Below are 11,613 nucleotides of genomic sequence, written 5' to 3'. Positions count from 1 at the left end.
TGAAGTGAACTGGTAACCATATAAATGTTCCTTAGGGGCTGCAGGTCTCCTGCAAGATAGAACTGGGCCAGTGTATTGATCAACCGATACATCTGATGCTAATGATTCTTTTGCAGGGTTGGTTGTGATGACAACAATGACTGTAATGGAAGTGATGACAGGAAACTTGGTTCTAACGGTAGTGAGATGGCTGTTGTTTCTCTTGCTACCAGAAGTAGTGCACGTCGCTTCGCTCTCCTCATGAACACCTTGGCACATGCTCATGCCCTAATCAATACCAACACTTTCTCCACACGCAGGCATGTTCCTTAGAATTCTTAGGTAGCATTGGTATTTACCTAATTGTATTTTACGGGAAGGGGAGCTATACTCGTAGTGTCCTGCCTTTGTATCTTGCAGTGTCTAGTTTGCTCTTAAATTCATACAGTATATGGTTTTTGCACATTATTGTTTCATCCAGTTTGTTCCAAGTGTCCACCACTCTGTGGGAAAACTGTTTTTCTTCAGATCTCGTCTATAATTATCCTTTTTGAGTTTTTTCCATGTCATCTTGTGTTTCTCTTGTCCCAATTTAGCAAGTCCACACTATCAAGTATTTCCGTGCCTTTCATGATTCTATAGATGGTCAGTAGGTCACCTCTCTTCTTTGTTCCAAAGTCTGTAACCTCAGTTTAGTCAGTCTCTTTTCATATGACAAGTTTGAAAGTGGTAGGGCCATTTTCATGACTCCATTTACAAACCTTGTTCAGGTCTCTCTATAGTGATTTGCAGTCTGTTTTGGTTTTCACTTTCCCCAGCAGTTTAGCATTGTCTGCAAAGAAGCTTGTGTAACACTTCACATCATCATCCATGTCATTCACATAAATAGTGAACATTATTGGAACCAATACAGATCCTTGTAGGACTCCACTAATCACCTTCTTCCAACCTGAATACGTTTCTGAGTACTATTCTCATTTTTTTTTTTACCATGCAGGAAATCCTCCATCCAGTTTAGTAAGTTGCTTTGTATCCCTCCTTTTTTTTTTCAATTTTTTTTAAGTTTTTTTGTGTGGTGCTTTGTTGAAGGCTTTTGTAGGTCAAGGAAAGCACAGTCAGCCCATCCATCCCTTTCTTGTATTATATCTATTAGTCTTGAGTAAAAAGAGATTAAATTTGTGGTACATGATCTTCCCTGTCTGAATCCAAACTGTCTCAGGTTTATTATATTGTTTTCTTCCAGATGTTGTACCCATCTATTCTTGATAATTTTCTCACAAATTTTGGCTACACTGCTTGTTAGGGAGACTGGTCTGTAATTAGTTGGTTCTTCTTTGTTTCCTCCTTTATGTATTGGTACAATGTTGGCATTTTTCCAGTCCTTTGGTATTTTTCCTTCTTTGAGTGAGCAACTTATGTTGTATATTTTGTCCATTAGTTCTTCTTTGCATTCTTTTAGTATCCAGTTTGCAATTCCATCTAGGCTGTGCAGTTCCCTAACATCAAGGTTCATTAATTGCTCCATTATATTTTTGTGTTATTATTTCCCTCATGGGAGGAGATTACACTTCGCCTCCTTAACCCCAATGTTGTACTTTTTCTCTAGTGAAAACAGATTCGAAGTGATTGTTCATGACCTAAGCAATTTCTAGATCTTCTGTGTATTTTGTATTTCCTTGGCATAGTTTCACCATTTCCTGTTTATTTTTGAGTTTACCATTCACATTTAGAATAATTTGGGTTGATCTTTACATTTTTCTATTATGTCTTTTTTATAGTTTCTTTTTTCTCCTCTCTGCGCACTTTTACATATTGATTTCTATAGTTTATATATATATTTGCCATTTTCCACGTTTATCTTTTCTCCATCTTTCCCAAGCTTTGTCTCTTCTATCTTTCCCCTCACTGCATCTTCTGTTGAATCAGCATTTAACATCTTGGTATGTACCTATTCACTCCTTCATTATAGATTTCCAATTTTGTCTCTTCAATGTAGAATTTTTCCCAATTAGCATTTTGAAGGAATTTCTTAAGTTTTCCAAAGTCCATTTTGTTGTACATAAAATTTTTTTTTTTTTTTTTTTTTTTTTTTTTTTTTCATTTCATTTCTCTCCATATATATTTCTTCCTTTAGTTCAGCTTCTATTAGTATGTGGTCACTCTTTCCAAATTGTGTCTTGTATTCAGTTTTATCTACAATTTCAGGTTCTGTAGTAAATATTAAATCCAGTCTCAACGGTTCTTCATTACTTCTGTATCTGGTATTTTCATTGACCCATTGTGTCATTGTATGTTCCATGGTCATGTCCAGTAATACATTTCCCCATAGATCCTCTCTGCCCTTCACTGTCATCTCCTCCCAACAGATTTCTTTGCAGTTAAAGTCCCCCATAAGTACCAGGTTACCTCCATCCTTTAGTATGTAGTTTAATGAATGCTTTGTATCTTCTAACATTTTTGAATGTGCATTCTGTTCTCAAGAGCCTGTTTTGGGGAGCACATGAATCACCACAAACTTTCTGCTTTTCATGTGTCTGTCTTCGATTTTTATCATGATCATTTCCACATTGTTTTAACCCTTGGTAACCTTCGTCACATTCAAGTTTTTCTTGTTCAAGAACATGATTCCTCCTCCCTGTTTCTAGTTTATTTGTAATCCAATAATTGTATAACCCATGGGTTAGCCTATTGTGCAGGTACTGCACTTCAGATATTTTATCCTAGTAAATGCGAGATGATTTTGTTAAGAGAGAACTAAAAAAATGAACACATTTGTCATTGTTGTACAGCATTTTAGATAATTTATTCAAGCTGATGATGAAGGAGAACCTGGGCATGGATTTTAACCCAGTTGTAGATTGCATTTTCCTTAGATGGAGAAGTTTACCAGGTGACAGTCACAAATAATGGAGATGACCAATTGTATACAGGTTAAGGACTGGTTCTCACAATTCAATATAATTATCTGAAAGAAGTAATTGAAATAGAGCTCAACCTATTCAAGCTAGAGCCATCCATTCAGCTACTGTATATAAATATCTTGTAGCCAAAGTGGTATACTGGAAATGTTGGTATTGAAAAATGTTTTCCTTTCATGGTCAATATCTTTCATAAGTCTTTTATTAAAAGTACTGTGGATCCATAAATTATGTTACCGATATAATTTATCAGTTATATTTCTGTACCTCTAAGTTCCTAAAATTTGTGTTAAAGGAATTCCTTGTTCCTGCCTGACTGGTTTAGCATTAACAAAACATTTTTGAAACATCCATTTATTGAAGTGGTGGTCAAAGGTAAATTGAGCCCCAGAAGTCAAAAGGCAGCTATAAAGGTGAATAAAAATGTTGGGGATGAGAATAATGACCATAATTAAAACTTACCAACATGTTCAAGAAATTAACAGCCTGACTACATGATCAACTTCAGAGCTATTTATTATGCTGAGGTTGGACGCTATGGAAATCAGAGCAGCTTGGATCGGTCTGTGGAGGATGCAGCCAGGCTCCTAAGGGTGCCTCAGAGAGTTCTTCATTTCACCACAACAGGCAAGGGCCTGGCTGCAGGTGCCCTTTGCTATACAACTCGCGAAGGCACTACTTTTAACTTGGAAGAGACACAGAATGGTAGGTGTCAATATGTTTTAGCCTTATTTGAATGCTAAAAAATTTTAATTGGTAATGTGAATATGATTTGTTTTGGCTGAATTATCTTGATCAATCTGTTACCCAAGGTCTCTCTTGCCAGAGTCCCATGGCTCCCTCAGCGACAACCACCAGACAGGCCCATATAGGTCATTCAAGGAAGAGATATTTAGGAGCAGTACAAGATGAGATGATCAGTGTCTTCTGTGATAAATTTAGGGCACTTTGATTCTGTGGCCAGGCCTAATCTGTTCTTGTATTGTCTTAATTCTGAATGATGCCCTGAACACAAGCATTACTAATGTGGTTCTTGCTTGAAAAGGAAGATGGAGATGGGGGAGTGTTGATGATGGTTAAGGAAACGGAGATATCAGGAATGAGGCTAGTTGGAAGACCAAGGAGAACATAGAGGAAAAGTGTAGCAGGATATGGAAGTGTTTGAGATTTAACATTAGACCAAGCAAATTGGAGGAGGTTCATTGCAAGACCAACCCCCAAGCATGGAAGAAGATAAATTATAAATGAGGAAGGTTGTGTATGGTTTACTAACAAGTGATTAAGCAAGATCTGTGCATTATTTGATGTTATGATTGATTTAATGATTATTGTTCTTTCCAATTGTGATGTAGGTGTTCTCCTTCCGGAATGCATCTCGGGACTTTCGGGCATCACTTCAGATGCTCACTTCATATTGGTGGTAGAGAAAGATGCAACTTTCCAGACCCTTCTAGATGAGCAGTTTCATGTTAAGTATGGACCTCTCATTATGATAACTGTAAGTTGGTTGTTGTTGTTTTCATTCACTAGACTGTCTGACCGAGTAGTCCCTTCTCCCTGTGGATCACCACACCTGAAACAGGTTTTCCCACAGATCCCTTATAGAGTGTATATTGCATTGTTGGCATTAATGTTGTGTAAATGCAGTCCTCCATAATGTATAGGATGAGGCAAAGAGAAGAGTATTTGTGTGTGATGTAGGTATTTAGGTGTTGTTTTGATGTTTCTTGGTCTTTGTGGGTGTTCAGCTATGTTATGTAGTGGGTGGGTTGTATATGTGTACCTTGTGTCAAGGTGATCCTTGACTGAGGACTTTCAGCATACATAACATGAGTCAAATATATATGACAAGTTAGTCGCATGGAAACTGTAAGGGTTACCCATAGTTGAACATAATTGTCAACTCTGTATCCTTGGATGTACAGAAAGATGGCTAAACTTATGTGTACTTGTTTAGGAATTAACATGTTTTGACTTTGAAGGTATATTTTAGGGTAAGGGCTATCCAGATGTGTCCACAAGACTGTTTGTGAACTGTTTGCACAATCACCTTGGCCTTCCGGTCTTAGCCCTCACTGATGCTGATCCCTATGGCATTCACATTGCTGCTGTTTACAAATTTGGGTCCCAGGTAGGTTGCTTTTTATGTTATAGCATATTATTCATTTCTGTTTTTGTACATAACTAAAAGGCCCTTTCCACCTGTCACATATTTTCCCAAACTCACTAGCTGCCTCAGCCCCTCCTGAGACCCAGTCACAGGTTGTCATCCACAAATTAAATTTTTTGTACAATGGTAAATCTTCAATTGAATACATAATGTATATAACATCAGTCCAAGGATAAAACTACCTTGTTTCTGTTAAGGTTCCTCAGTAGGGAATAGAAAAAGGGACCAAAAGAGGAGATGGAGAAGAGAAGGATGGGACACTTATGCATTACATTCCTCCCTTCCACTAATGTTACAAAGGAATGAAACTTAAGTTGATGGCAGTCGTGGCTGAACCTGGGGTAGTTATGTTTGCATGGGTATTGTACTAGATGGTTTTTGTTGAAAAAGACATTTCCATTCATTTGAAGGGCTGACCCTGGACTGAAAGGAGTATGCAAGAATTAAGAACTGAAAGTCTGAGGTCCACACCTTAACTGAATGAAACTATGGTATTAGGATCCAGTTCTCTCAAATATTGCTTCTCGACAGAATAATATTTTGGTTCATCTGACTTGATGAAGCCCATTTACAGGTCCGGCCTGAAGCAGGACTGTGTGTGGAGAGTCTGGTGTGGCTGGGTGTCCTTCCAGAGGAGATAGAGGAACTCTGCATGCCCCCACAAAGCCTGCTGCCTCTCACATCCAAAGACAGGACGAAGCTGCACTCTCTGGCTCATCACCCTCACCTGTCTTCCAATAGCAGGTGGATGAAGCAGGTATTGTGGAAAGGACAGTGTTCATGGAAAGAAGTAGGAACATTTTCTTCAGTAGTATTTATTCTTTCATATTATTGTCTCCTTCCTCGTAATCTTACTTTCCTATCTTCTTTCCCACCTTCCTTGTTCCTTTGCCTAGGAAGGTATCACAAGTTCATGGAAACGGAAACAAATTGAAAAGGGTTGATGAAAGAGTATCAAAAACAGTTTTCAGTACAAGTGTGTCAGCTTATGGTGTAGCTCTTTAGAAAACATAGCCTAATCCAAAAGGAGGGCTAGGCCTTGCTACAGACCTTCCTCCTGAGAGAAAAGTTAACCACTTCCATAGGGTGACGCCTACGTAGGCGGCATGAGGAGCAAGTGGGTACTCGATGATGCCAACGTCGGCATCTTGATTATATTTATTGTAGTCGTACCTACATAACTTCCATTCTCTCTAAACTGGCTTCATCATATTTTATATGGTTATCAAAATACACGGGTGAAAGAGAACGAACGATTGAGCACTGACTTTATTTTTTATAATGCGATTATTATGACGCAACATCGCACGGTGGGCAGCTAATGCTGCCAGACGTGCGATGTGCCCCGGAGTGAAGAGGTTAACTTCTGCTATATTATCGCCTTGTATCCCCTGAGGTTGACACCCACCTGGGAAGTTGATGCAAAGTGCGAGGTAACCCCTGCAACTGACATTATATAAAGTCACTGTATTGGGATGTATTTGGACAAGTGGAAAGAATGAATGTAGAAATATTAGTAAAAGAGGTGTAGAAGGCAGAGGTAGAAGGATTGAACATGAGGGGGGCGACCAAGGATGAGATGGATGGATGGGGTAAAAAGGGCATTGGGGAAGAGGGCAATGTCTGTTGAGGAAGGACAGGAGAAGACAGAAAATAGGGATGAATGGAGAATGGTTGTGTATGGATGATGCAGTAATGCATGAAAGGGAGTGGGTGGGGGACAGGGGGTAAGGGAGTGGGTGGGGGACAGGGGGTAAGGGAGTATGTGTGAAAAAATAATTTGACCCATCCCAAAGGGATTTCTCTCAGTCTTCTCATTTTCTGCATGATGGGACGTAGAGATTTAATGAAGTGGCCTCGCTGTGTCTTGTGACACATCTTCTGTCCCAGGGCAATGGACGAGGTGCAGGGATGACCCATCATCCAGGAGGAGCCAAGATAAGAGGGAGGGGGTGAATGGGAGTGGAGTATGTGGGATGGAATAGGTGAGAGTGGATTTTATGACTGTTTTTTGGCTATCTCCTTTGTTGGGGGAAAGAGCCTTTGGAATATGTATGTACTGTCAAACATTCCTTCAGCTAAATCATTCAATTGTTGCCTCAAGTTTCACTAAATTGAAAACCTGCAACCCCACAGGTGCCTGGCAACAGTCCTTGGAACCTCCCAAAGATCTCTGGGAAGAAAGTTAGGATTTTTGTCAGTGTTGTCAGTCCAAGCCTCTCTAGCCTCTGTATTCAACATCTTCCCAAAATATTCTTCTAGTCTTTCCCTTGCCGCCTTCACTTTTATTAATATCAGTCCATATGCCCCTGCACTTTTTTTCACTTGTTCCAAAATGTCATTTTATTACTCTCAACATTTTCCATGAAACATTACTTACATTTACTTTTTCTTGGCTTCCCTCACCTTGCATTTTGCTTCCTCTCTCCATTCTGTACATCTGGTGTGCCTTCCTATTTCTTCTTTGCAGCCATTCTTCGTGTGTTCACTTTCCTGGCACCACTGGCCTCCCATGTTTTACTCCACCCTTCTCCACCTCTCCATCTGTTCCTTCCCATCTTCCTTATCTGTACTGGTTTTTAAGTACTTAGCATTTCCTCTTCAAAATGTACCACTTCATCCTCTACTTTTGTTTCTCCTTTATTGTTTATTACATCCCATACCTCTTAACTACTTAAGGTAATGGAAAAAGATACTTCTTCAATGTTCTTACAATATTTATTTGAATTCATGCTTCAATGTGTTCTATTGACCCACAGATAGAAATACTGCAGTATTCAGGTCACAAGGCAGAAATCCAGAGCCTTACCCACATATCACCAGACTTCTTGACTACCATCTATCTTCCTACCAAGATAAGTAGAGGGAACTGGATTGTTTAGGTATTTGGCCAATTAAAAAGGTGATCTTAACCATGTACTGTCCAGGGATTTCTTTAAACTGAAAAAAATTATCTGATAAAACAAAGTTGAAAATGTCCTAATGGCTGGGCAACAGAGGTCAAGGTGATGGTAGTTCGAAAAGTAGAAAATGTCCTAATGGCTGGGCAACAGAGGTCAAGGTGATGGTAGTTCGAACCCTGCCAAGAGCAAGTTGGACCAAAGGCATGGTTAATTAAATTCCACACTACAAAGTCCTCTGTAAGGGGCACTGTCATAGCCCCCTGATAGGGGAAGTTTGGGATGTAATAGAATTGTCAATCAAATTTGGTTATGTGGGGAGTAGAGTTGATACTGTCAAGATGGCTAATTTTTTTGGTTTGATATGGGTGTATTCTTTGACCTAGCCACCTCCATTATATGGAAGGAAAGGCCTTTTGGTATGTGTACTTTTTGGTTTATGGAGCTATCATACCTTTTTGAGGTTGTAGTTTTCTGGCTCAGGATAGTAAATATTGTGAAATTGGTATTTGTGGTATGTCATCCTTTATAAAAGTAGGTGAAAATGTCCATATAACACTAGGAAATTAGACTAGATATAAACTGAAGAGTACAAAAAGAATTTACTCTATTTCTTTTTCACTTTGTGTAGAATGAAGATAGTGTCTTCTCTTAAGTGTTGTTTACATGGTGCTGCTTTTATTCACTTTGGACAAGTATCATAAGGCCGGTGTACTTGGCACTGCTCTTGATGCTAGATGTGAGCTTCTTTATTTACTACTGAAATGCCAGATGCAAGCATTGAAGTTGAACATGTTTAACTTTATTTCAGTGTCAAACAGGCACTGTGAATTCATAATTTTAGTCTAGCAAATTAAGATTCTTATCCAAAGCAAGTAAAAGCAGCGCTGTGTAAATGACAGTTTACCTGCTCCCTCTTTCCTCTTGTTCCTGACCTTACATGCTATGCTACTTGTAGAAACTTAACTGCCTTTAGCAGATTTCTACCTACCCTTACATTCACAATACTCTCCAAAATATCAATCAACTCAGTCATATGTCTTCTCAAAATCCTTGAAAGCTCAGAAAAGCTTCTTACCTTTTGCCTGAAAATTCACTTGTATGTCTTGTCACAGCACTTGATTTCCACATCTTCCTCTCCAAAACCCACTGTGGTCTTCCTTAGTTACTCCCACCATTGCCCTCCTAATCCAATCATTACATGCCCATACACAATGTTCCCTCTTAATGCTTTGCTTCTGGAAGGATGAAGTGAAGGCAGTTGTTAAGATGATGAAAGCAGGTAAGGCACATGGTCTGGATGGATGCCATGCAGAATGTCTAAAAAAAAGAGGTACAGTGATGGTGGACTGGCTGGTGAGGTTATTTAATGTTTGCTGGAGAGAGGGTAGAGTGCCGGAGGACTGGAGGAGTGCCTGTATAGTTCCACTTTACAAGGGAAAAGGGGACAAGTGCGAATATAGTAGTTTCAGAGGGATTAGCTTGTTAAGTGTAGTTGGGAAGGCTTATGAGTGTTTCACACTAAAACTCCGTGGACTGTCGTAATCATGTATTTCAACCTGCGAGTATATTACAAATATCCTTACATAAATCCACAGTAATGTGAAAAGTATTGAAACCATCAAACAAAAAACACTTGTACCATTTACATTGAAATTAAATGAGCATAATCCTCTAAATAACCATCAATAAATGTTTTGAATAATCATAACTACAATGACAATTACAATAGCGTGAATTATACAGACATTAGTAACAAATAAGAAGTCCAACATTCCTCTGGCTAATTACACGATTATAAATTTCACAACTTAAGTTATTGTAAGTATCCATTTAAATTATATTCTATACAAGCAATATATTGAGATCAGTATTATTTTATGCAAACAATCTGTTAACCGTAATACAACGCTCCTATCACATACATACATATACCAAGGCTTTTTCCCCCTTCCAAGGGAGGTAGCCAAAAAGGGAAAGGCATAAAAACACTCCCACCCATTTCATCCCTAAATACACTCCACACCCCTCCCACCCTTCCTCTCATCTGAGCACCTCCTGGATGACGGGTCATCCCTGCACCCTGCCCACCGCCCTGGGTCAGAAGCAGTGTCGCAAGACACAGTACATCCACAGCGAGGCCGCTTCATTTAATCGGCGACCCCCCCTCTCCGTCCCCCTTTGCATATAAGGCGAGGACGGGGAGAAATCCCTTCGGTCTGCGTCACAATGTGATAGGGCTCCTATCACATCTTACATAAAATTTAGAAATCATAACTCACATTAGTGCTCCAAGCCTTTTAGTGTGAAAATCAAACCATCACCCGGGCAGGGACCTAAGTCCTCACATTTTCACCTTGGTCGCAGGTCCCTCAACCACAGCCCGCCTCACACTTCGAAATCACCTATGAGAATGTTGGTGTAATGAGCGTCACCTCCCTAGTAATGTCCACGTGAAGAAACGCATAGCAATACGCGCAGAAATGGTTCCCTACACAAATACAGTATACAAGATCCCAATGGAATAAACATGTGATGCATTTATTCAATAATTACAATACATTAAATAGATACAAATAACTTTAATCGATACAAAATATAAACATACAAATGCACAAGTCATCCTAAATGGTTCATACAAACAACTTGAACAAATATCATCGTATAGTGATGATACACTCCCCACCCTGCCTTGAAATTATTGTTCTTCTATGGGAAGGATTACTACGAGGCGGTGTACTGATCGTTTAACCTGCACGTCCTCTAGTCCTTCATACTTCGATCCTGAGATCTGGTTTTTGTATCTAATTATTACATCCCTTACAAGCCCATCTCGTCCAGCCGGGACTTCAACAACTTGAGCCAACCTCCAGCGTCCCCTTAACCCCTTCCATATGGTGCCGCATACGTAGGCGGCATGAGGAGCAAGTGGATATGCGAGGCTGCCATATCGTCTTGATTATATTTATTGTAGTTGCCCCTGCGTAATGACATACTCTCTAAACTGTCTTCATCACATTTTCTAAATTACATTATCAAAATTCACGGGTGAAAGAGGGAACGATCGATATAAGCGGTGACTATATTTTATGATGCGAGTATTATTACGACACATCGTACGTCTGACAGCTAATGCTGCCCGCGAGATTTTGGCCCGGAGTGAAGAGGTTAAGGCATTATTATCCTGTACAAGTACTAAATCATCCACTCATAGATTCCTCTTGACAACATGCCACCTTTGCTGCACTAGAAGAGTAGGGAAGAAATCCCTTTGCCATTTACGGCAAAATCCAGTTACTATACTATTTAGGAATTCCAATCGGTGATTCATGTTACACCAAGCCCATGTTCCCACTGGTGCGTGATTGGAAGCACGACCCAACAGCAGTTCATTAGGACATAAGTAACATCCAACATTCACATCAGACCCACGTTTGAGGCCGATTGGCCGTTCATTCAGGAGATTAGCTACTTCAAAGAATACAGTCTGCAATTCCCCGAATGTAAACATGTTTTCGCCTATCATGACTTTCAATGGACGCTTCACACTTCTGATTAATGCTTCACTTACCCCATTTTGCCATGGGGCATCAGCTGACTTGGTGAACTGCCATTCCATACCTTCATCTCTTCCAAATTTACACAC

The 11,613-nt window shown here is 39.7% G+C and overlaps 1 protein-coding gene across 4 annotated transcripts in view; it reads left to right on the top strand.

The window, feature by feature from the left end:
* The window catches only part of mei-W68 (meiotic W68), a 44,552-nt gene that overhangs the window by 7,431 nt on the left and 25,508 nt on the right, over positions 1-11,613 (top strand). For 2 of the 4 annotated variants that reach the window (XM_076179971.1, XM_076179875.1), the window contains 6 exons: positions 117-299; positions 3,406-3,602; positions 4,250-4,395; positions 4,891-5,028; positions 5,642-5,824; positions 7,827-8,568. In XM_076179971.1, coding sequence (XP_076036086.1) covers positions 117-299; positions 3,406-3,602; positions 4,250-4,395; positions 4,891-5,028; positions 5,642-5,824; positions 7,827-7,949 — 970 coding nt within the window. In that variant the 3' untranslated portion in view covers positions 7,950-8,568. Of the gene's footprint in view, positions 1-116; positions 300-3,405; positions 3,603-4,249; positions 4,396-4,890; positions 5,029-5,641; positions 5,825-7,826; positions 8,569-11,613 lie in introns of those variants that run through there. The other 2 variants (XM_076179921.1, XM_076180039.1) reach the window with 2 other exon arrangements.

This window comes from Oratosquilla oratoria, chromosome 1 (genome assembly GCF_046742065.1).
Source record: "Oratosquilla oratoria isolate Oo_2021 chromosome 1, ASM4674206v1, whole genome shotgun sequence".
NCBI classification, from domain to species: Eukaryota; Metazoa; Arthropoda; class Malacostraca; order Stomatopoda; family Squillidae; genus Oratosquilla; species Oratosquilla oratoria.
Note: the sequence above shows the minus strand (reverse complement) of the source record. Positions and strands in the feature narration are given on the sequence as shown.